At 36.3% G+C, this 27028-nt stretch overlaps 1 protein-coding gene across 5 annotated transcripts in view; it reads left to right on the forward strand.

Moving 5' to 3' along the window:
• The window catches only part of THSD7B (thrombospondin type 1 domain containing 7B), a 1494436-nt gene that overhangs the window by 1285390 nt on the left and 182018 nt on the right, over positions 1-27028 (forward strand). For all 5 annotated transcript variants that reach the window (XM_086718478.1, XM_086718480.1, XM_086718479.1 and 2 more), the window contains one exon: positions 15356-15534. In XM_086718478.1, coding sequence (XP_086574604.1) covers positions 15356-15534 — 179 coding nt within the window. The remainder of the gene's footprint in view (positions 1-15355; positions 15535-27028) is intronic.

A 27028-nucleotide genomic window follows, 5' to 3' on the forward strand; every position in this document is an offset into this window, starting at 1 on the left:
TGATATATTTAGGACATTAAACAGGCTTTGGGACATTAATACAGGGACTGAGCAGACCTGAATGGATGAGAAGAGATTGGAGACATGAAGGCAGTTAAGGAGCCATTATAATAGTCCAGGTGAGAGATAATGAGTGCCTGGCCTTGGCTGGTGGCAGACTTGGAAAGACAAAGATGGACTCAAACAACTGATTTACTGATGCAAGACAGGATCTCTCATTTTGTCAATGCTACCCTAGCTTTTAATTTACACGAAAATGATTTGGAATGAGAAATGTGAAAATTATTATGGTTTTTTTTTTTTTTTTTTTTTTTTACTAAAACATGTTTACAGAATTATATTCTCCATCAATCACTAGCACTAAAAACAAGGTAAGGCAAAAACACTTTTACCTTGCTATACAGCTTTTGGTAGTGGTAAAAATATTACCATGTCATTTGTGCTGTATGTTAATTTTTTTTTTCCACAGAGGCCTGCTTATATTTGTTGACCTTACAGTGTTAAAGGGAGTGAAAAAGGACAAGTATTGTTACATTTTTATTTTCACTTGAGGAGACTGAACTATTAGGATTTAATATTTTATTCCAGATCACATAAGGGTAGACCTTGATTTATAATCCATATCTCCAGTGCTTTTTTAAATAATAAATTATAAACTTCCCTGAATTACATATCTATAGGTTCAACTTTTTCAAGGTCACATTCTCATTTGATGCTCTTACCTTTCAAAGTATGCTAAGTGCTTGATAAGGCTTAATTTTATTTTCTCAGGACATTACATATAGGTTCTCAAAATGCTCTTTGTTCCATTGGACTTTCCACTTTATCTGTGCTATGCCAAGGTAGATCCATCAGGATGAGACAGGTTCTGGTACAATAACAAATGTAACCGATATTTCAAGGTGACAGTGGTTGAAAGCCACAAAGATCACTCACTATTCACCTCCGTCCAGGATTGGCTAGGGGCTCTGCTTCACTCCAGGACACTAGCTAATGGAACTGCCACTCTGTATAACATTTTTGGTCCTTGTGACCTAAGGCAAAGAAAGAGTATGCAAATTACACTTGGACTCTTAAGGCCTCCACCTAGAAGTGGCATGTTTCATTGGCTAAACAAAAATTAAAAGATCACACCTAACTACAAGGAGCAGTGAAATGTAATCATACCAGGTGTTCAGGAGTAGATTTTAAAATACTTGGGCAACAGCACTGATGAATACGAGGCACCCTCTCAGATCAGCTTGCAGGATTTTGTAAAGGAAATATAGAGTTTAGTGTGATTCAAGTCGAGAGTTTTCAGAGCAAGGAGATGTAATGACAGGACTTCATACTGTCTCTTGCAGGCACAGTTCTACGAGTTAGTAATACTAGTTTGTTAATAATCTGTGTATCTTTGTAGGATTTCAGCTGCCAACTTTATTATGTGGTTAAAGCATTCAGTCACGAATTTTAACAGCACATATTTGCAGTGTTGATAGAAAACCCCTTTAGTATATACTGCCCTAATTCAACAGTTCAAATTGTTCTGTGTCCAGTGTTCCATTTGTCCTTAATTTCCTCCATGTATTTTGAGAGTAAAACATCTCTTTTGCCTGCTTGGAGGAACTTGGTGCAAGATTGTTCATGTGAAACTCTGTGTGAACAACTAGAGAGACCATCTTGATTAAATTGCCTGGACAAATCAATTTAAAAGATTGGTTCTTTATATGATTTGGTTGATTGACTAAATTGACACTGATACATTTAGTTATGGCAAGTGGACCATCTCCAGCAATTAGTCCAAAACCTGTGTCTACCACAAATTATGCCAATAAATATGTTCACGTGAATTATTTAAATTTTTTTTTTTTCAACGTTTATTTATTTTTGGGACAGAGAGAGACAGAGCATGAACGGGGGAGGAGCAGAGAGAGAGGGAGACACAGAATCGGAAACAGGCTCCAGGCTCTGAGCCATCAGCCCAGAGCCTGATGCGGGGCTCGAACTCACGGACCGCGAGATCGTGACCTGGCTGAAGTCGGACGCTTAACCGACTGCTCCACCCAGGCGCCCCTCACGTGAATTATTTAAAAAGTAAAGCTAGAATATGCATCTGTGTTACCTTATAGTATGTTAAAATTGGCATATAGTATTCGTATCTTATAATTTAAGTAGTTAATTATATGCCTTCTTTTTTGCATTTATAAGACTGAAGTCTTCCAAAATATGAATTTAAGGGCAGGGTTGACTTTCTACTCTATTACTCCAGCATTAAAGAGAACATTCTGGGGCCATATAATGATTTTTTTTTCTATTTGCTAGTGAGCTAAGTATCTCAGTCAAGTCTGGGTTTGAGTTCCCTTTCTATTTCTGACCAGTCTGTAAAATGAAGTTTTTGGTCTTCATGACTTTGCGTAGCACATCTACATCTAAAATAAAGTAAATCAGTAAATTATATTTTTGATTATAGAAACTAGTTGATACTTAAATGACTTTTTTTTGGTAGATGTAATAAAATTTAATAAGTAATTATGCAATGAAATATTTCAGTTTAAAGAATCTAGGAAAACTCTTTTGTCAATGTGAGTGTTTCAACTTTGTATAACTTCTAAATCTGCTATATTCCAGGTATCTGATTAGGTTGTCGGTCCAAAGAATATACTTTGTTATTTGCAATTTCACAACCATCATTTTATTTTTCTTTAATTTTTTTTTTTAACGTTTATTTATTTATGAGACAGAGGGAGACAGAGCATGAATGGGGGAGGGTCAGAGAGAGGGAGACACAGAATCTGAAACAGGCTCCAGGCTCTGAGCTGTCAGCACAGAGCCCGATGCGGGGCTCAAACTCATGGACCGTAAGATCATGACCTGAGCCAAAGTCGGCCGCTTAACCGACTGAGCCACCCAGGTGCCCCACAACCATCATTTTATAAGGTTTAACATAAAAGAGGCTATGCTAATGTCCTAAAAAGTCCTATGCAATAAAGATTTTTTTCTGGTAGTAGAGAGTACTTTTGGAAACTTTGTTTTAATAACTCAGAATTTAAAAGAAAACAGCTGATGATAATTCCAGGGCTTTCCAACTTTCCTGTCTCAGGCTCCACAGACACCTAAACAGAGTTGTAACCATCTTTGAAAGAACGTAACTGCTATTTAGGAGTGGTATTCCTAGACCAAAATAAAATTCACCAAAGCAAGCTGGTAATCTTATGGAGTTTGACCTACCTTTCCACACACTAATGGATTGAGATTTTAAATGTTTAATATAGTCAGTTCTTCCCCTGAGAACAATGGCAAAGTATTGATCCAGTTTCTCAAGTTGTTTGTCTTACAACATGGACAAAACATTTGCCTCCAGTTTTCTGCACACCTCTCCTAAAAAAATACTTTAAACTACTTTAACTCAAGTCATCAGATACTTCTCAGTATGGTATATTATTAGATAAGTAGTAGTACTAAAATGTGTAAATTGAAATAGTAAATCATTAAATATTAAGAAATGATCTCATTTTAACTCATAAGGTGCTCCCAGATCCTCACTTGGAAGTGAGGAAAAGAGGATCAGAATTTTTTTTTCCCTGTCTTACTGTTAGAACTGTGTTCTCATTATTTTAGCCAAGTGTCAGTAAATAGAACACACACTTTCTAGTTAAAATGTTTGCTGTTATTTTATACAATAGGAAAATACAAGTAAATTGATCTAGGTTATTTCCTCAGACTTAATATCCTCAATATTTTACAACCTCCAAAAACCGATCTTGTTGTTGTTGTTGTTGCTGTTTTGGGGGGTGGGTAGGGGATGTGTTACCACTTGAATGATGGAGGAAACAAATGCACAGTAGGTAATGAATTAGGAAGTAGTTTCATCAATCAGATGACCTGATTCAGAGAGCTGTATTTTCACCTATGTTCACTGTACTTACCTAAACAGCAAAATTTGTGATTAGTAATATTGATAGAAAAGTCATTTCAGGTTTCTGGGCTTCAGTCCCATTGGATGTTTAAGTTATTAAATAAATTCCTTTAGTTATAATATAGATAGAGGTACTATTAATGGGTCCTATTCAGCTCCTCTTTTTCCATAATATCAACAATACTTTTTGGACACCTATTATGTGTAATGTTTGTACTTTACAAAGTCACAATGTTCGATATATGCTCTATTGGTAATTCTGTAATCACTAATTCATCCCTAGCTTCATATGCATATGGGTAACTAAAATGGAATGTGAAGCATCCCTTGGCCAAGTAATCTGATGGTCCAAGCAATGTACTCTGCATATAAATTGTGGTGTAAAATATTTTTGGCAGAAAAACTGCTTCTTTCACAGCAATTGGATTTAGATTTATGAATGTTGCCAGTGAAGCTATTCTGTGGTATATTTTATGTAAATGAGTTTTTAAAACATTAGTGAAGTTTCCATAGTCAGGAATTGGAATTCTCCTATGGCAGGTTAACCTTGTACGTAGTCATATTTGATCATATTCTGTTGCCAAAAACTCTAAGTATGTGGGTAAAACTAATCCTTTCAATTATGAGATAGGTATAAGAATATGCAATTATTAATGGTTCTCACTATGGGCTTTCCTTTGGGGTATACTCTAGCATGAAAATAACTTTCCTGAAAAATAAATGTCACTGTTGCTTAATCCTGTTTAATTTCAAAATTATTTTATACTTATTGAATTTATGACCTTGACTTTCACAGAGATCCTCTGGGTTTATGTCTTTGGGTGAAAGAAAGAAAAAAAAATGTTGCTAGAGGCTCTCCAAATCCTTCATCACGCAAGTGTAGGTGAAAATGATTTAAAAATCTCATTGAATTAAAAGGGCATCTAATTCAAAATCTTCTTTAAAATGGGATCTATATAGTCACTAAAATATTTAGAAGTTATTTATATAAAGTCCCCTGGAATTTTATATTTGAAACTTGTATGCCAGGAAAATTAATTCCACTTAATTACTAGTCCTGCTGTTTTCTTTTTTTTATATTTAAAAAAATTTTTTTTTACATTTATTTTTTTCTGAGAGACAGAGCACAAGTGGGGAGGGGCAGAGAGAGAAGGAGACAGAATCAGAAGCAGGCTCCAGGCTCTGAGCTATCTGCACAAAGCCCGACAAGGAGCTCGAACTCACAAACCGTGAGATCATGACCTGAGCCGAAGTTAGGCCCTTAACCAACTGAGCCACCCAGGTGCCCCTCCTGCTGTTTTCTTTAAGTAGCAAATGGAATCCTTTTGTGACTCAGTTTCTCTATAAAATCAAGTAATGCTTATGGGGTCTATAATCTTATATTAGCTTTTGTTATGTACCTAATACTAAATTAATACTCAAAGCTCTTAGCAAAGGATAGTAGAATTAAAGTTATGTAAAACAGTAGAGAAAATTAGTCTTTTAATAATCTCAAATAGAGGGGCACCTGGGTGGCTCGGTTGGTTAAGCGTCTGACTTCGGCTCAGGTCATGATCTCACGGTCTGTGAGTTCGAGCCCCGCATCGGGCTCTGTGCTGACAGCTCAGAGCCTGGAGCCTGTTTCAGATTCTGTGTCTCCCTCTCTCTCTGCCCCTCCCCTGTTCATGCTCTGCCTCTCTCTGTCTCAAAAATAAATAAACATTAAAAAAAATTTTTTTTTTTAAATCTCAAATAGAGTGATTTTCCTTAACCTCACAAGGATCCTTTCTGATGATCCCTAGATGTTTGTTGTACTCTGTCTTGTCAGTGAGTATTATTTGGGGAATGTAAAACCATTCTAATATTAATGGAAGAGAAATAGAACTTAAAAATATCTATATATTTCATATCTATAACAATATATATATAAAATGATATATGTAACTTAAAGTAGGTATATAGTATGTATTTACGCAAACACATAGAAAAACAGATATGGGGAGAAGGGAGGAATACGGTCAAGGAAACAAGGTCTTGAAAGAGCTTATAGAGAACTTCAGTGGTAAAAATGTGCCCTATATAGGAAAATGAATGCCTTTTCCATTATCATATGAAGAGAGAAGAAAAATAAGGGAATCCACACAGACATATTCACAGAAAATTGAAGGAGTTCTTATTTCTGTTTTTCTCCGGTAAAGAAGAGATGAGATCTTGAAAGTTTGAGGACATGGCGAAGGCGTAAACAAGCTGTAATATGGAATGGGAGAGATAGGAACCTCAGAAGAACCTCCAGTCAGTGTGAGAACATGGTTGACTGAAGATGGATAGGATACCACACACTGCAGTGTCACAAGCATACAATTAGCATTTTCTTCTTCTCTGCCTGGTAGTCCAGGGTTAAGCAGAGTAGGAAAACAGTTGGATCAGTCTAGGTCTGAAGTTTTGCCAGACTGGTGGGCAGAAGAACAGTGGCGCCAGGTGGTTGATGCTGTTGGCAAAAGAGTGCCCGATGTAATGCAAGTAAGTGGGAGGCTAAGCTGGTAAGAGAACATTTTTTCATGAGGAAAAGCATAGAGATTACTGGAGAAAAGGAATTAGTCTATGTGGACAGATTTCACAGTTCAGGGGAGGGAAGGGCAAAAGAATGAGTTACAGAGGTGGCCCTCAGCCTTGACTGCCCAGTAGACTCCCCTGTGTATTTCTCTAGGTCTCAATCTGTGACATTTCTGATCAAGTTGATCTGCAGTATGTCCTGGGCAGGGGAAATATATTTTACAGCTAGAGTTGAAAGCCTTTGTTTAGAGTGGCTTGTAAAGAATCTTAAAGATTTTGCAAAGTACTTGGCAGTTTATTTTCAAGCAAATGAAGAATCAGCAAAGGTTTTAAAAGTAGGAGTAGCATAAGTTATTTCTTTTAGAAAAGTAACTTTTTCTTCAGAGTGTTTGACCAATAATAAAAGGGAATGATTAGGGAAAAGTGTAGAGAATATTGTAGTATTCTGGGCCAGAAACGGTAAGATCTTGAACCAAGGTCTGACAAAGGAATTTAAGAGTAAAGGACACATTTGGGATGTTTCAACAATTGGAACTTAGTACACTTCTTAATATATGTATACAATGACAGAGGAAGGTCTAAGATAACAAATTTTCATTGGGGATGATATGTTAATTTTCAATTGCATAAATTATCACAGACTTAACAGCTCAAAACATTTATTATCTCTGTCTCCATGGGTCAAGAGTACAGGAATGACTTTCTTAGACTCTCTGCTTAAGAGTCTCAAGAGGCTATAGTTAAGATGGACACCAAGGCTAGGGTCTCATCAGATGCTTGACTGGGGAAAGCTCTTCTTCCAAGCTCCCTTGGAATTCTTGGCACAATTCATCTACATGCACTGTAGGGCTGAGGTCCCTGCTTTCTTACTGGTTGACAGCCAGAGGCTGCCCTCAGATCCTGGAGAGTGCTTTCAGTCCCTGCAATGTGGCCACTACCCAGGCCTTTTATCCACAGCTGTTTGCATCTTTAAGGCCAACAGAAAATCTCTTCCTCCACAAAAATATCCCAGATACTCTCATGAGGGTTTTCATCTCATTAAGTCAAGCCCACTCCAAATAATCTCCTCCCTTCTTTGTTGTGGTGGTGGTGGTAGTTTCACACCTAATGTTCTATCATGGACACTGTGTCCTTTTCTTTTACTATTATTGAAATAAAGTTAACATACAAGGTTACATTATGTTCATGTACACAACACTGGTTCAACAACTCTGTATCTCACATTATCTTCGCAAGTGTAGGTACCATCTATCACCATACAATGCTATTAAAATACTATTTACTGAATTCCCTATTCTGTAATGTTCTTCCCCATGACTTACACATCTCATAACTCGAAGCCCATACCTCCCACCCCTTTCATTCATTTTATCCATCCTTTCATCACCCTCCCCTATGGTAACCGTTGGTTTGTTCTCTGTATTTATGGGTCTATTTCTGCCCATTTTATGTGTTTGGTTTTTAGTTTCCACATACAAGTGAAATCCTATGGTATTTGTCTTTGCCTGACTTACTTGATTTAGAACAATACCTTCTAGATCTATCCATATTGTCATAGATGGAAAGATCTCATTCTTTTTTTAGATATTGCTGAGCAGTATCCCATTATACATACACCACTTCTTTATTCATCAATCAATGGGCAGGCACATGGGTTGCTTCTGTATTTCAGCTATTTGAAATAATGCAGCTATAAACAGGGGTGCATATGTCTTTTCCAATTAGTGTTTTTGTTTTCCTTGAGTAAATACCCAGTAGTGGGATTACTGGATGATATGGTATTTCAGTTTTTAATTTTTTGAGGAAACCCCATACTGTTCTCCGCAGTGGCATCACCAATTTATATTCCCACCAGTGATGCATGAGGGTACTTTTTCTCCACATCCTTGACAACACTTGTTATTACTTGTCCTTTTGATACTAGCCATTCTTATAGGTGTGATTTGATAGCTTGTGGTTTTCCTTTGCATTTCTCTGATGATGAATGATGTTGAGCATTTTTTATGTGTCTGTTGGCCATCTGTATGTCTTCTTTGGAAAAATGTCTATTCAAGTCTTTTGCTCATGTTTTAATTGGATTATTTTTTCTTGTGTTGTAGAAGTTCTTCATATAGTTTGGATATTAACCCTTTATAGTCATATTATTTGCAAATATCTTCTCACAATCAGTAGGTTGCCTGTTTGCTTTGTTGGTTCCTTTGCTGTGCAAAAGTTTTTTGTTTTTGTTTTTTTTTTAATTTGTTATAGTCCCAAAAGTTTATTTTTGCTTTGGTTTCCCTTGACTAAGGAGACATGGCTAGAAAAATGTAGTTAAGGTCAGTGTCTCAGAAATTACTGCCTATGTTTTCTTTTAGGAATTTTATGGTTTCTGGTCTCACATTAGGTCTTCAAACCATTTTGTTTCTTTTTGTATATGGTGTACGAAAGTGGTCCTGTTTCATTCTTTTGCATATAGTTTTCCAGTTTCCCATAACCATTTGTTGAAAAGCCATCTTTGCCCCATTGTATATTTTTGCTTTCTTTGTCATAGAATAATCGACCATATAAGCATTACTTTATTTTTGTGCCTCCTATTTTATTTTATTGATAGGTGTCTCTTTTTGTGCTGGTACCATACTGTTTTGATTATTAGAGCTTTGTAGTAAATCTTGAAATCTGGGACTGTTACACCTACAGCTTTTTTCTTTCTTCTTAAGAGTGCTTTTGGCAATGTGGCTAGTCATTTGTGGTCCCATACAAATTTTAGTATTTGTTAGATATTGTGAAAAATGCTATTGGTGTTTTGATAGGGATTGCATTAAATCTGTCCATTGCTTGAGGTAGTATAAACATTTTAACAATATTGGTTCTTCCAGTCCATGAGCATGGGGATATCTTTCAATTTGTCTGTGGCTTCTTCAGTTTCATTCATCAGCATTTTATAGCTTTCAGAGTATAAGTATTTCACCTCCTTGGTTCAGTTTATTCTTAGGTATTTTATTCATTTTGGTGCAGTTGTAAATAGGATTGCTAATTTCTCTTTCTGCTACTTTGCTCTTCGTGTATAGAAGCAGCAGATTTCTGTGTATTTTGTATTCTGCGACTACACTGGATTCATGTATTCTAATAGGTTTTTTTTTTCCCTTCTTTTGGATTTTATTTGCATAATATCATGTCATCTGCCATTAGTAACGGTTTTGTGTTTTCTCACCAATTTAGATGTCTATTATTTTTGTCCAACTGCTGTGACTAGGATTTCTAGTACCATGTTAAATAAAGGTGGTAAGAAGGACATCCTGGTCTCTGTTCTGACCTTACAGAAATGTTCTGTCTTCCACCATTGAGTATGATGTTAATGATGGCTTTGTCATATATGATCTTAATGTGTTGAGGTATGTTCCCTCTAAAATCATTTTGTTGAGAGTTTTTATCATGAATGGATGTTGAACTTGGTCCAGGTCTTCTTCTGTATATATTGAGATGACCTTATCATTTTCATCCTTTGTTTTGTTGATGTGGTGTATCACATTCATTAATTTGTGGCTTTTGAACCATCCTCACATCCCTGGAATAAATACCACTGGATCGTGGTAAATGTTCCTTTTAATGTATTATTGAATTCAGTTTCTTAATATTTTGTTGAGGATTTTTGCATCTATGTTTATTGGGATATTGGCCCATAGTTTGTTTCTTTGTTTATTTATATATTTATTATATTTTTTGCAGTGTCTTTGTCTGCTTTTGGTATCAAGATGATGCTGGCCTTGCAAAATGCATATGGAATCTTTCCTTCCTCTTCTATTTTTTTGTAGTAATTTGAGGAGAATAGGTATTAACTCTTCTTTAAACGTTTGGTAGAATTTACCTGTGAATACATCTGGTCTTGGACTTTGGTCTGCTAGGAATTTTTTTTTTTTATTATTATTACTGATTTAATTTTCTTCCTAGTAATCAATCTGTTCAGGTTTTCAATTTCTTTCTAATGTAGTTTTGAAAGATAGTATGTTTCTGGACATGTACCCATTTCTTCTAGTTTTTCCAATTTGTTGGCCTATAATTTTTTCATAGTAGTCTCTTATAATCCTTAGTGTATTTGTGGTGTCAGTTGTCATTCCCTCTTTTCTGATTCTGTTTATTTGGGGGTCTTGTCTCTCTCTCTTTTTTTTTAATCTTGCCAAATTTCACCAATTTTGTTTATCTTTCCAAAGAACTAGCTCCTGGTTTCATTTATCTTTCTATTTTTTTTTTCTCTAATTTATTTCTGTTCTTATTTTTATTTCCTTCCTTCTAACTTTAGGCTTGCTTTGTTCTTTTTCTAGTTCCTTTAGGCATAAGATTAGATTGTTGGGGATTTTTTGTTTCTTGAGGTAGGCCTGTATCACTACAAATTTCCCTCTCAGAACACCTTTTACTATATTGGAAAGTTTGGGGATCATTGTGTTGTGTTTTCATTTGTGTCAGGTACTTTTTAAAATTCCTCCATTGATGTGATTTCTCCACTGACCCATTGGTTGTTCAGTAGCATGTTATTTAGCTTCCATGTGTTTGTGTTCTTTTTTCCCCAGTCTTTTTCTAATAATTGGTTTGTAGTTGCATACCATTGTGGTTGGAAAAGATGCTTGGTATGATTTCAGTCTTCCTAAATTTATTGGGACCTGCTTTGTGACCTCACATGTGATCTATCCTGAAGAATGTTCGATTGGCCTTTGAAAATAATTCATTGTGTTGTTTTGGGGGGAATTTTCTGTATGTATCTTATGTCCATCTAGTCTAATGTGTCATTCAAACCTACTGTTTATTGATTTTTCCGCCTGGATTATCTATGAATTGATGTAAGTGGCGTGTTAAAGTCTCCTACTGTTGTTGTATTGTCAGCATCTACTTTTAGATCTTCAAATAGTTGCTTTATGTATTTGGGTGCTCCAATGTTGGGTGCATAGATTTGTACCATTATCTAATTACTGGATTGATTCCTGTATCATTATTTAGTGCTCTTCTTTGTCTCTTGATAAAGTCTTTGCTTTAAAGTCTATTTTGTCTAATATAAGTTTTGCCATGCCAGATTTTTTCCACTTCAATTTGCATAGAATATCTTTTTTTTTCTCACTTTTAGTTTGTGTGTGTCTTTAGGTCTATAGTGAGTCTCTTATAGGTAGCATATAGATGGAGCTTGCTTTTCATTTATTTTGTTAATTTATATCTCTTGACTACAGCATTTAGCCTATTTCCATTGGGAATAATTATTGATAGTGATATACTTATTGCCATTTTCTTATTTTCTGGTTACTAATGTACTACTGTGTTCCTTTCTTCCTGTGATTGATGACTTTCTGTTGTCCTATGTTTGGCCTTCTTTCTCTTTATTTTTTGTGTATCTGTTATAGGTTTTTGGTTTGTGGTTACCATGACATCCTAAATATATAGCATTTTTAACATCCTAAATATATAGCAATCTATATTAAGTTGGTGGTCACTTAAGTTTGAACACATTCTAAAAGAACATTTTTACTTTCCCCTCCCTACTTCATGTATATGTTGTCATATTTTACATCTTTTTTTTAACCTCCATTCTTTTTTTTTTTTTTTTTTTCTGTTTATGGCCTTTTGTTTCCAATAAGTTACTTTAACATTTCTTTTAAGGCAAGTTTACTGCTTTTTGATTTTGTTTGGAAAACTCTTATCTCTCCTTTAATTCTGAATGATGATCTTGTTGGATAGTGTTCTTGAGTATAGATTTTCTTTTGTTTGTCTGTTTCCTTTTAACACTTTGAATATATCATGCGACTCTTTTTTGGCCTGCCAAATTCCTGCTAAAAAAATCAACCGATAGCCTTATGAGGATTACCCTGTGCGTAACAGTTGTTTCTCTCTTGCTGCTTTTAAAATTCTCTTTATCTTTAATCTTTGCCATTTTCACTATTATGTAATGTGATGTGGCCCTCCTTGGGTTCATCGTTTGAGGCCTTTTGTGCTTCCTCAAACTGGATGTCTCTTCTTCTCCAGATTAGGGAAATTTTCAGCTATTATTTCTTCAAATAAGATTTCTGCACCTTTTATTCTCATTTATCCTTCTGGGACCCCATATAGTGCAAATGTTTATTTGCATGATGTTGTATAAAAGATCCTTTAACCTATCCTCACTTTTTTTGTGTGTCTTTTACTATTCAGATTGGTCACTTTTCATTACCTGGTCTTCCAGATCATTGAATCATTTTTCTGTGTCCTCTAATTCTCTGTTGATGCCCTTTAGTGTATTTTTCATTTAAGTTATTGTAGTATTCTTCAACTCTGATTTTTTGTTTGTTTTCTTTCTCTTGAAGTTCTCACTGGGTTCATTCATTCTTTTCTCTAGTCTGGTGAGCATCTTTATGACCATTACTTTGAACTCTTCATCAGGCATATTGTTCATTTCCATGTCATTTCATTTTTTGAGGTTTCTTTTTGTTTTTTTCATTTGGAGCATATTCTTCTATCTCCCCATTTTGCTTGACTTTGTATCAGTTAGGCAGAAGATCTATTCACCTAAACTAGAGGTATGTCTGATGATTTCGGCTGGATGGATGGAGCTGTGCCTGCTGCGTGCAGGGGTCCTGGGTTCTATGTGCTGGGGCTGCCCTGGCAAGATAGCTGAAGCTGAAGTGGATGCAAGCTTGGGTGTTCTAGGGCACTCTGCACAAAGGGGCACCCTGGCAGGATGCCTACAGCCTTTATCGGCATGGGTTTTGTGTCCCAGGGTACTGCACACCAGGGCATCCTGGAAGGGTGGCTGGAGCTGAGGCAGGACTGGGCCAGGTGTTGCCAAGCACTCCACAAGGGGTTGCCCTGCCAAGTTGTCTGGAACCTGAGTGGTACAGACCTGGAGTGTTTGGGGGTGCTTTGTGCATGTGTCTCCTTGGTAAGATGGCTAGAGCTGCAGTGAGTGCTGACCAGTGCTGACCAGGTATGAGCTGTCCTGGAGCCTCCTTGGCGGGACAGCTGGCTGGGGTTAGTGTTGTTTAGGGGCAAGGGTCTCACTGAGGCAGTAGGCAAGGTATGGTGCCTGGATCCTATTTTTTGTCCATGCTACCAAGATAGAGGGAGAACATAAACTGTGGCATTCAACAGGCCCTATGACTTAGAGTTCCAGCAGCTCTCCCACTGTTGAGCAGAGTTCTAGGCCTGCAACCTTTATCTCCAAGTTGTACTTTTAAATTTTCTTCTTTTAATGTTTATTTTTGAGACAGAGACAGAGCATGATCAGGGGAGGGGCAAAGAGAGAGGGGAAAAGAGAATCAGAAGCAGGCTCCAGGCTCTGAGCTGTAAGCACAGATCCTGATGGGGGCTTGAACTCATGAGCTGTGAGATCATGACCTGAGCTCAAGTCGGACACTTAAAGGACTGAGCCATCCAAGTTGCTCTTTTAAACTGTGGCCTTTTTTGTGGAGCTATTGTGGGCTGGGTGCCCAGGGGGTTGCTGAGGTGGCAGGGTGACTAGGATGCCTGGACCCTGCTTCTGTCTATGTTGTCAAGATGGAGGGGAAATGTAAACTGTGATGCTCTCTAGCCCCTCCAACCTGGAGAGAATTTCAGCAGCTTTGTTTGGCAGAGATCTAAGCCTGGCTCCTTTTTATTTTAGTTGCTCTTTTAAACCATAGCTTGTTTGGTTTTTTTCTGTGCCCCAGGTAGACAAACCTACTTGTGGCCCCTCCATACTATCGTAGTTAACAGTGTTGGGTTTGGGGTTTCTTTAATTACCATGTTGCCATCTCTCTTGCCATTCTCTATGTTGTCTGTTTTGTTGTGCAGAAGTTGTTAAGTCAGCCCACAGTTCTTCAGGAGGAATTGCTGTATAAATAGGTGTAAATTTGGTGTTTCCATGGAGGAGGTGAATTCAGGGTCATCTCATGCCACTGTATTGGGCCAAACTCTCAATCTCTTTTTTGATCATCTCAAAAACAACTAATTTGATGTATTATTATCAGTGAATTCTCTTCCTTTTTGCCACATACCATAGCCTAATCCTGGGAGTGGTTTCCTGTTACATTCACAGGTCCTGCCCACACTCAAAGGGATGAAATTATATAGGCATGCACACCAGGGTACAGGGATCAGATATGATGCACTTCGTTATAATGAATAATACAAGAGAAGTAACATGTTTTTCAAGGAAATTGGCCTCAGTTTTAGATACGTTGAATTTGGAGATAATTGGCCATCCAATTAGAATGTATCAGTAGGTCTTATAAAGTTAGTAGGGAGATAAGAATTGTAAATATATGTTTGGTAGTGATCAGTAGAGGTGATAGTTAAGTAATGAGATCCTCCAGAGAAAGACTGTAGTAAGAAGTGGACTGGGGACAAGAGCAAGGCCAGGTAAGCTAGAACATCTGCCTGTGCACTTCCACCCATGTCTCTTGATTGCAGTCTAATCTCATCTTTCAACCTTTCGTTGTTCCTATAGTTCCTCTTTTAATAATACCCTGCTCTTGCTATTGTGTTGTCCACTCTCTGTCCTCCTCCCACCTCCAAGCCACACTACTAGGAAGTGAGAATCAAGAGCTCTATTAGTGAAAGCTTGGCAGATGAAAGACACTAAAAAAATGGACTCTCTTATGCACCCTGATCCCAGATGGGGAGTTGGGGAATTATAGAACACAAGGGTCAGTGAGAGGATATGGTGCCATCATTTGTCCTGAACCACTTTATTTCTTTATCACAGAGAGCAGGACTGTGAACTTTTCTTTACTCCCCTCCCAGAATTGGCTATCAAGTGTTAGATGGCACAAATTTGGAATGCAGATGTGAGTATATGTACTTATCTCTTAAAATGATGGTCTGTTTGAGTAGAAAATCACTGAAACCATTGCAGTGATATTATTGAACAATCTGAGCTATGATACTGGAAAAAGAAAGTAAACTTTATCAGTACATTTTGACCAGACTTTCCTCCCTTAAATCTTTTTCTTTCAGGTTATATTCAAGAAGAATGTGTCATCCCATGCCCATTTGATTGCAAGTTAAGTGACTGGTCTAGTTGGGGGTCTTGCAGTTCATCTTGTGGGATTGGAGTGCGAATTCGGTCCAAATGGCTAAAAGAAAAACCTTACAATGGAGGTCGCCCATGTCCCAAATTGGATCTCAAGAATCAGGTAAAGTGCCTGAAGCAGCAACAACCTGGAGCTAAAAATTATCCACTTGATAATTTCTTGTTGAAATCAGAGTCATTATCATGTTGCAAGTAGTTCAGGAGAGGGGTAAGGAGGACATGAAGTAATATAACAGTTAGTAATAGAAGACTTGCCTGCTCCTAGGTAGAGACCAACCTGGTATTACTAGAAATAATAACACTTACAAAAATTAAATCCTCTTGATTTTTAAATGTTTTTGAAGCATAATTTGATTAATGTTATTATAAAAGCGATGTGTGTATATATGTATTTAAATATAAATAATCTGGGAGAATGTCAGTTACTTTATGGAAGTAAGTATAGTTAGTGGTCTCATACATGTACTCCAGAAATGGGATTCTATTTTCCTTCACCTAACTCTTGATCTAATTTTCCTTTCTTCTCAATGTTACCAAAGTTTCCAGATTTTCATGTCTTTTCTGAGCTATTTCTCTGTTTCCCAAAAAGTCAAAGCTATTTTCATAAATGGAACCCCAAAGGATACCCTTCCATATGGACATCTAATAAAATTGTCATCCTAAGCAAAGTTGATTAGAGTATGTTAGTTGGCTTTACCCATGTAACAGTCTAAGATTTAGTTAAGAATTATAATAAAGACCTCAGATTTCTCCCATGATGCATAATGCTTATTAGATTAGGACTGATACATACGTGTCTAATCAATTGAATAAGAGGAGCACAAGATGGTGATAGTTGAAAATTCTGTATTCTTAAACTGGTGAAGGTTGTCTTATATGTGTAGTTCTATCCTTTGTGATCATGCATGTATTTTAACAGAATAGCTACACAAGGTTCTATTACTAATTCTATTAATTTTCTGCGCTATGAACCCCCTTTTGATTAGGTTTTTCATACAGATTGTTTAATAGAAGGGAAACCTATGTTTATTCTTAATTAATTTGAATAGCATGCATATAAGTAGGTGTCATTTGTCAAGTTGAGGCCAGTATCTTTAGCTATTTTTTCCTAAGTTTTGCTAAAAGACCCATAACTCACTGAAAAGTGAAAAATTACCATTCCATCCAAAAATAGTTCTGTTGTAAGATGACAGTATTCTAGTCTTGTTTTTTAAGGTTATATCATAAAATAGCGACCATAGTTTCTTCTCTCAAAGCTATTGTAAACCTATTGGGGAAGACAAAGCAGAAGATCGTAAAATCAACATAGAGGTTGCGAAAACAAAACAGACCCAAAAACTCCACATGAACAGTAGTTTGGTGAAGGGAAGATTAAGATATATGAGTAATAAAAACAGGAGGGAAATAATCATAGCAGAGATGGCATAAGGAGATCAGCCTTACTTTTGTACAAAGAAAGGTATAATACAGGTTTATGATTACAAGGAGATTTTTCAAGTGAATTTTATGTATGAGGACTATGTGACACTCCCTAGGGGATTTTCCAGGCATTTAGAATGGAAAATAACTACAAAGCTGTAAAAAATGCATGGCAATTCTTATTATTTCTCAAAACTATCTATGGAAGCTAAGCCTTCATAACACTAGTGTTAAACACTAATTTCAATATGCTAATTTTATAAACTAAGAAATTATCAGGGGATTAAAGGAACCTCATTGGAATGCAGACTTTAAGACTGTATTTCCACTATGCAAAGGCAAATGTGTAGAAGTGTGTCTATCAAATTTGAGAGTATGAATAAGATAAGATAAAAGTACTTGTAAACCTGTTGTGACTTAAGGGAAACTTGTTCAAAATGCTTAATTGACATATAAGACTGGTAACTTTAAGAAGTGTAGTACAAGCTAAAAAAAAAAAAAAAAAAAAAAAAAAAGCCCAGAGGTGCCTAGGTGGCTCAGCCAATTAGGCATCCAATTCTTGGTTCCTGCTCAGGTTCTGATCTCATGGCTGGTGAGATCAAGCCCCACCTGAGGCTCTGCACTAACAACACAGAGCCTGCTTGAGACTCTCTGTCTCCCTCTTTCTCTGAGGCCTCTCTCTCTCTCTCAAAATAAAAAAATATATATTTTTTAAAAATAATAAGCCCAACTTTAAGAATAATTTAGATAAATTCCATAAGTGAAAATTAAGTGAAGATGGGCCTGTCCACAAGAGGTGTTTCTAACTTTTAAGCTGAAGAAGGGAATTTTAGCATTCCAAAGACATTCATTTGTTACACTCAGAAATGAATCCTGGGATTGAATGACAAGAAATCAAATATAGTGTGGCATATATGCTGCTATAAAGAAGTTTCAGATAGTTAGTATGTATGTGGCTTAATTCAACTTGAATTGAAAACTTCACCCTAATCCATACTCTATATTTTAACCTAAGTTAATTGGTCCAGGCGACATGTAATATGTCTTCCCTCCCACTTGCAAGTCTGTTAACAGCAAGGGGAAATACTGCTGTAAAAAATCCTAAATGGAGAAAAAATTCTCCTCAGAGCAATTCCTTTTCTAAAGCAAGCATACTTTTACCTGTAAGTAGATTTGTGGAAAGCTATCTTGCTGACTTTATTACATATTTACTCTTAAATATGATAGCACCCCTGTGTGTGTATGTGTATGTGTGTATGCGCATTATATAATATATAGAAATATTTTTGAAGTTAGCCATATTTTCTTAACTCATCTGAATATAAATTGACAGGAATTTTCATTGTTGAGGAAATATTCTCCAACTTCTATTATTTATGGCAAGTCTTCTTTAGAAAAGATCACTATTTGAGGAAGTATGATCTAGTTAGAGGTATAGTAAGGCTTTTTGGTAAAGTTCATTTTTACTACTGGCCTTAGGTTATTTGTCTACTTTCCAGTTGGTTTTCATGTTTGCATTTATTTTCCTGTTTTTAGAACCAGGTTATACTTCCTCCTCTATTCACATAAGAGCTTAAAAATAATAACCAAATTTTAGCAGTAAGAGAGGCACATATCTTTAGTACTTATGCAAGAGGAAAATTCTGTATATGTCAGATTGAGCCCAACATATACTTCATATATGTAATATGTAATGTAGTAATGTATATGTAGTATGTATATATATATACACACACACATATATATATAAATATATATAAACATATACAACTTGGTGTATGTATATATAATACATATGGCTATGTAAATATTAGCATACCTACATATACTTATTCATTCCTCTCCTTCATTTAGAATGGGACGACTTTTGAGGGCAAAGTCTTTCTACTGTGTAACTCATTCCAGCCACTAGTGCACTACCTTGTGTATTGTCAAATTATATTTACTGGATTCTTTATTTTAAAAGAAGGCTTCTCAGGGAGACTGGGTGGCTCAATTAGTTAAGCGTCCCACTTTGGCTCAGGTCACAATCTTGTGGTTGAGTAGGTAGCTAGTTCCATACAAAAAATGTTAGAACCCTGATCTCTTTGCTACAATGTGTCATTCAAATACTCAAAAATATTAGCCCTTCTAGAAGAAAGAAATAAGAACCTCCAAACTATTATTGCCTGAATTTTTTCAAGATTCCTCTGAAAACTCCTGGATGTGGAAACCCTATTGAAACATAACTCTGTGATTAAAAAAATAATAATAATAAAGGGTTGCTGTTATGTACACAAGTTCATAAACTGTTCTGAATCTATTAGTGGAATCAATTTTTATAATCTCTCATAAAAAGCCTCCCTTGTAAACAAGCCTATCAATATGAGAGCTTTCTCTCTAGAAGTGCCAAAGTGACAGCATTACTTGAATAGCTTTCTACTAAGTATATTTGTGACCCTGCAGCTCCAGCATAGAGTTTACCCAAAACTCTAATCAAGCCAGAAACTTTGTAAATGGTTTATTGGATTATCAGGTCAGCTGGCAGATACTTTGACTCTCCTGTGCATAATAAAATACATAATATATTTTAATTTTTTATAGTCTGTAATGTCTTGAGTGAATTACTTATACTGTATACTTTTGTTATTTTTTCTTTTGAAAGTCTCCTTAATAGAAGATTAAGTATGGGGAAGTTAGAGCTCTACTGGACTTACATTTCCCCGTAAGAGTTCTTCACATGACTGAAGGCAAGAGTGTTCTAGGAAATTATATCTTGTTTATAGGTTGCAAATCTGTGTGTTCACAGTATGTATGGGCAAAAAAAAAAAAAAAAAATCATACATTATGATTCATTACCTATACTTCTTAAAATACATGCTACCTACTTAAATACAATTTTAAAAGAGTTTTCATTATGTTTGCAACTGAATGAGAGGATATAAAATAAATGTGTTTTCTAGAAACAATTGCCATTTTAAAGGTGTGTTGTCTCACCAAAGAGGAGGGATCTAAATTTGAAAATAGAGTTACAGTGCATTTTATTTTCCACAGCAGTGTAATAAGATTTTTAAGAATGTTTTCTTTCCAAAGAAACATAGAAATATTTTCACATGAATATTTCTTCCTTAGAAGACCTTTTAAGATGAAAAAAAAAAAAAAGGTTTCTATAGATAAATAGCTTATGCTCCTTTTAAATACTGCTTCATTAATTAACAGTAGCATGTTATGATGTGGGAATAGGATAACTGTCATTCTATCTGAATGTCTGTTTATCAGAAAAATATGGCTACACTTGAGCTTTAATTTGGCTTAACCAGTTTTGGCTTCTTGCTTCTTTTTGACCAGGCCAACTCCCACTCATCCTAGGCTAGTCCAAATCATTCCTGGCAGTGTTTTGCTCACTTTGGACTTACTATGTTGGCAGGAGACCCAGACTGTAATGGAGTAAGAAGTCTTGTTCTTGAGTATTAATATGGAAGGCAGCCCAAGCTTATCCATAATTAAGTACATTCAGGTATACCATTCTTGTGTGGTGTTGGTGTTTGCACCTTTGATGAAATCTTGTTTTCAGTAGGAAATATCATATGCCATAAATCAAGAGAAACAGTGATTCATTCCTCAGGGTTATTTGGGAGGATTTAATAGGGCAGATATTCCTAGAACATTTCACCTCTCCCCTACATAGTATTCATTATTCCAAAACTCAGGTATACGGCACCCCATCTCAGAGGCAGCATGGAATGGCTCGTAAGGGCTAGTGTTCTTCCATTTTTTTTTCCTTTATGCCTGTCTGCCAATCCAGACTGCTCTCAAGTTGTGATATGTCACTGAGCTGAGCTCAGAGGAGATGCATTTTTTCTTCTCTGTTCTTGCCCTGTCATCATTTCCAAGAAAAATTGGTGTTCTCGTTATTTTTTAAGTTTGTTTATTTTGAGAGAGAGACAGAGACAGCAAGAGAGGGGCAGAGACAGAGAGGCAGAGAGAATCCCAAGCAGGGCTCAAACCCAGGAACAATGAGATCATGACCTGAGCCAAAACCAAGGGGTGGATGCCTAACTGAGCCACCTGGGTCCCCCCAAAATTGTTTTTTCTTAAGAGATTTCTCTCCCCCAACATTGATGTGTCCACATAAACTATTATTGATCATTCCAAAGTAATACCCCCTAGGTTGTTACAATCTTTTGGACTTTTGATCATTTTTGAGAGCTGCCAGAATAACTCATGAAAGAAATTTTCCTTTACCTGTTGTCCACTTTGTCTTGTGTTTTGCTGTTTTAATATTAGGCATTGCTACTCTGAAAATATTCAAAATCACTTTCAGTTGTTCAAGATATTCTTAGGTACTTCTAGAATGTTCTTTATTAGGCTGGCTTGGTAAATGTCCCCAGTGCTGTTGCCTGGGAGCAAGAATTCATGTCTTCTTCAAGGGTCCTTCCAGCTGGACTAAGACTGGAACTGACATGGGACAGATTAACATGAGAAAATCAAATTTAACAGTGCATGAATGGGAGATGCACACAGATGTGGAAATTCCAAAGACAGGCAAAATGAGGTATACAAGTCATCCCGAACTAAAGAGAATGGGGTGGGAGTCTGGGACTTTAGGGGAAAGGAGTGCAATTCATGGGGTGATAAGAGGAGCAAATGTTTGATAATTAGATGTTTGCCCTGCCATGTGGATGGATCACTCAGATAAAATTTATCTCTGGGAATAACCACTATTTTGGGAAAGAACTCCAGCTGAGATTCTTCTGTAGTTAAGGGAGGTGCCAACGTTTCTTTTGAGCCCATAGGGTCTTGATTGGTTTCAGCTTGAAGTAATCTTCATGCCAAAATGGCCCATCTTAGGGCAGCTTGCCCTTAGCCCCTATACTGTCCCTAGGCAGGAATTTCAGGATTGGCTGCAGACAGCTATTAAATTATGAAATTTTGTCAAATTTTGTCAAATTTTGTCTTTGTAACTCTTTCACTGTGTTCCCACACCTCCTTAGCTCCTTAATTCCTGAAGTCCTGAAATACTACTTTGGATAAGTCAGTTTTAATAGGAAATCACATGGTCTGTGTTTGCAATTTTAGAAAACTGTCTTCTTAACCAAGTACTTAAAGTAGAAGTTCTCAAGTATTTTTCTAAAAAATAGTGGCAGAACATACTTTTTAAGTTTTTATGAATCATTCTGTCATTTAAGCTTTAAATACAGAATGGAAACTTCGCTCTTTTTTTTTTTTTCATTTTTTTCAGGCATTGAAGGAATATGCTTTTGACTTTAACCACCAGATTTTTGTTATATTAAACATACTTTTTAGAATGTTAAGTTGAACTTATGAACTTGCTGAATATCTGTTTTTTAATGGCATGCTAATTCTCCAGGTTTTTTTTAAAGATATAATTGACATGTAACATTGTATAAGTTGAACACATACAATATGCTGATTTGGTACATTTATATATTGCAGTGATTATCAAGGCATTAACTAACATATCTCTCATGTCACATAGTTATCATTTCCTTTTTGTGGTAGGAACAATTATGATCTAGTCTCTTAACGACTTCAAAGTTTGTAATAGAGTATTGATTATAATCACCATGCATTAAATCTTCAGGGCTTACCTACTAGTTAAAGTTTGTACCCTTTAGATTTTTCAAGCTTTATCCCAATATCCCAGAACACAAGTTACCTAGATCCTGACTGGATCTTGTGATAAATCCCTACAGAAAAGCATTTGTTGAAACATGATTTTTCTTTTTTTTTTTTTTTCTGTGTGACTTAAGAGTCAAGATAAAAATGGTCTCCCTGAGAAGTTTATCTAAATCTTCTGAAATCCAGAGTTCATTGTTTTCATAGCCTTTATTGATCATAAGAATAGAACAATCACCATGGGAGTGGAGGGTGTTTTAAAAAGTTTCCCAGGACCCTGCTCTGGAGACTGTAGTCTACACAGTTAAAGGGATTCAAGAATGTGTATTTGTTAACAAAGGTTTGTTTTTGCTAGTTCTTTTGGTCAGGCAAGTAAGTGGGTGAATACTGCCAGAACTGAGATTCTTGCCACTGAGGCTGCCATTTCTGGTGAGATCAGTTCTGGAAAAGATTTTCTCTGCAGTTGCCTTTCTCTGCAAGGCTGCCCTTCCTAATCCAAACAGTTAAGACAACCACTATGTTTGGTACTAAAAGCAGACTTGGGAGAACCCTCCTATTTCATAGAAGGGGAGACTGAGGCTTACAGAGGTGTAATGACTTGCCCAAATCCACCCTGATGTATGTAGGAGATTAAAGAGACTATCAGGTATGAGGTAAAATGCTGCCCTGTCATCTCCTAGCTGTGGGAATAGGAGAAAATTATTTAACCTTACTGAGTCTCAGTTTCATAAAATGTCAAATGGGTATAATAATGCCAACTACCTCATATGTATTCATTAATAGAAAATGAAAATACAAACTTTCTATCTCTTTGGGCATACAGTATGTGCTTGAAAAATGTTAGGTAGAATTATTTTTCCTTAGTCTCTAACACATAATTTCTGTTAACAACTCGCATTTGCTTTTACCTATACCATATTGGCTTAGAACTAAGTTATGCAGATTGTTTCTCTTTTTACATTTAGCTACTTGAACATTTGTAGTCAAATATTTTGGTAGTAGTAACTCAGCTTAGATACATAGTAAAAGCTACTGTCACTGTTTCCTATATGGAAAGTCTATTTTATTGCTAAACATCCTGTTCAGCACTGCATTTTTTTTTTTTTTTTTAGTGGTAAAAGGAAACATAGCTTTTTATATATTTGTGACTAATCTCCTATGAATTTGTGATTCTTTGGATCTTTATTTTTTAAAAACATTTTTATGAAAGAGTACAACAGAAAGATAGCCAAATCATTCTGGGTAGAGCTCTATGAATTTTCATAGTGAACCTTTTCATTCAGTTACCACCAATGTCAAGAAATCCTACATTATCAACATCTCAGGTGGCCCTTTGGTGCTCCAGCTTTCTTACTACCTTCCTTTCACCAAGTAGAACTACCATTCACATTTCCAACACTGTTGTTGAGGAGGAGAAATTTTTACTTTACCTTTCAAGATTCTTCTGGCTAGTCGAAGAATTAAAATCTTATGGAACAGATTAATATGACAAAAACAAAAGTTGAATAACCATATACTTCCTGTATACATGGGAGTGACCTTAGAAATACTGAGTAACTCCCTGAAATGGCCAGAAGTCATCACCTTAAATACAATCTTGAGCTAAAGACCAAGAAGATATTAGGACTGGGGAGTCAGTTATGGCAGGCTACCAGGAAAAGTGCAGTAAACACAAAGTTGTTATACATATTTAAGTTGCTGTCTTCTCCATTGATCAGAGTTTCTAGAGATTGAGTCACCGCCCCCCCCTTTCCTGGTACAGAGAATGAGGCACTCTTACAAGTGGAGATTTCCTTTATACATGTAAGTATCTCTTACAAAAGGGTAACTTCTACCTGGTTTTCATTTTTCATTTAAAAACTTTCATTTAAAAAACTTTCTGTAGATGGATTCTGCACTATATATTCTTTGGGCCTGCCTTTTCCTCCTCAGTATTATGTTTATGACATTTTCCATGTTGTGATTTGTACCAATATTTCATTGACATTGCTCTGTTATGTCCTTATGTATATCATACTATTGTATATACCACGTCTTACCTATTTTTGTTGTTGGATGGACATTATGGTTGTTTCCAACTTGGGGATATTAGAAATAACACTACTGTGACCATCCCTGTACATGTCTTGAGGTGCTCATGTGTGTGCATTTCTGTTTAGTACATACCTAAGAGTAGAATTTCTGTCATAGGACATGCATATAAATTCAACTTCAGTAGAGAATTGATTTTTCATTTTAACTTGTAAATTATCTCAGATTATCCTAAATGCAAATAGTATATACTTCTAAATAATGACCTGAAGTATGACCTGTCTGATACTAATCAAAAGGGGTCTGGAAGTCACATGGATACATTAAATGTTTATCTCCGCATGTGCTCTTTGACAGAATATCAGTGACTGGTGTCTACCCCCAAGTCTTCTTAAAGAGAACAAGTGTAGGATCACTCCCTTGTGGCTGAATTCTGCTCACTTGTCTACTAAAACAGCCATTATAACCATTACCTTTCCTCTGTCTCTAATCTCTCCTCTCTTCCCCTCCACTCAATTCCTCACACAGCAACCCCAGCAAACTTTCTAAATCACAAATCTGGTCATAAATAAAATCTTTCATGGGTCTCTTGCTACCTTTGGGGTAACGTGCAAACTCTACTATAGTTTATAAGATATTTAATGATCCTGCCCCTACCACATGTCTCCCAGCTCAGAGTCCTTTTCAAGTCAGCAAATCACTTAGGCCAAGGAAACTGCTTATGAGTTAGGAGGAAGGAGCCACTCCTGTGTTTCATCTTCCCCAACAAGCCTCATACAATGCTTTCTTGTAGACAGTGAGAAGTCACATTTTCAGGCTGATCAGCTAAATCAAGGGACTGTCTAACGTGCTGCCTTTTAACAAAAATTGACTCAACTTACAAATTACCAAACATTCTTTAATGAAGGTAGATGTTTGGATTTACTCTATTGCCTTTTCCCTGGAAGCTACTCCCCAAATTCCTTCTATGCTGGTTTACAATCCTGCTCCACTGCTATTTAAATATAGACCATCCAAGGCTGATTAGAGGTGTAGCTATCTTTCCTGAAGAGAAATCTTTCTCTTAGATGGCAAAGTAAGGGACACTGTGCTTATTACCTGTGCTGAAAGCATGAAAGTATGGAACCAATTGCAAAGTCTGTCTCAAAAGAATATTCTCTAATAGCAGAAGGGTTGTTCAAAACTATCTTCCACCCTAATAGACAACAATCTTGTTACCCTTGGAACTGAAGGTAAATTGATTTGAGTAGCAATATTAGAAAAGTTTGAATTGAAGCAATTCTCCAATGTACTGTGTGTCAAATGGGGGCCAGTAGGTTCCATGTGTCATAAACCAAAATGGTAATAACAGAGTGAAATTGCTGTTGCTTTGCTCTGTTTTGGAGCAAGAGAACACAGTTGTATTTAAGCCATTGTTGATCCAAAATTTTACATTTTATTCCTTTAAAAAGACATTTGACATATGCATAGTATTTCTGTATTTTTAAATCTTTGCTCAAATTCACCTTCTAGATGTTTTACCTATTTACCCTATTTACCCTTGCTCCTCCCATTTACCCTTCCTTGGTTCTCCTTTTCCCACTATATGGTTTCCTCATTTATTCTTGTTTTTAATTTTTGGCTGCCTCTCCATGCCACCCCTAAAACAGATATACTGCCTGGTTCTAGATAAGCACCTTGAAAAGTGATAACAGTGTTTTAGGTTAAGTTCTCCCAGAAACAGAGCCTGAGATATAGGATTCAAAAACAAGAATTATAGTTCTTAAGTGCAGGAGGCAACACTAGGGAAGAAAATAAGAAGTGCTTCTTCAACAAGAGGTGTGTTATTAAGCCAGAAACCATGGTGACCACAAAAGCTGAAGCTTTTTGGGAACTCTAGGAGACTTGGAAAATCTATGCCCAAGTTTTATCAGACCTGAAGGGCCAGGAAGCTGGGATATTCATGGAGAAATGCAGTGAGAAATATCAGGGACATGGATGTGTACTACATGGTCATTATTCTATTAGGAAAACAAATAAAGGATACTCTGGCCTGAAACACTCCCTTCTGACAATCTCCCTATACTGCTAAAGGGAAATGGCCTTACCATGAGGAAGTGACCTCTTTTGGGAGATGACTTAAATGAATATATGGACTCTGTGAAACTCCCTTTTCCTTAGGCATGAGGGGACATAACTGCTGGCTGTGCAAATACCCCTGAATACACAGAAAAATATAAGATATCGCATGGACCCATGGTTTGGAGTGGTATGATATGGTAGTTAATATATTACACTTTGCGTTATTTAAATAGTGAGTATTTCCATGCCATATAATTAATGACATTGGGAGGAGAGCTATAGAAATGTAGCAGGCAAAATTATGTTAAGTGTATGATATTGACAGGGACTTCTTGGCAATAGTAATTTTTAATGAGACCTGGTAGCTTTCAAAAAGAGAAGAGGTAAAAATAAAATGGAATTCAAAGTAATTATAAATGTGTTAGAGAGCAATTTTAATTCTGTACATCTGTGCCATTATTCATTCA

Source organism: Puma concolor, chromosome C1, assembly GCF_028749965.1.
Source record: "Puma concolor isolate L17-30 chromosome C1, mPumCon1.1.hap2, whole genome shotgun sequence".
NCBI lineage: Eukaryota > Metazoa > Chordata > Mammalia > Carnivora > Felidae > Puma > Puma concolor.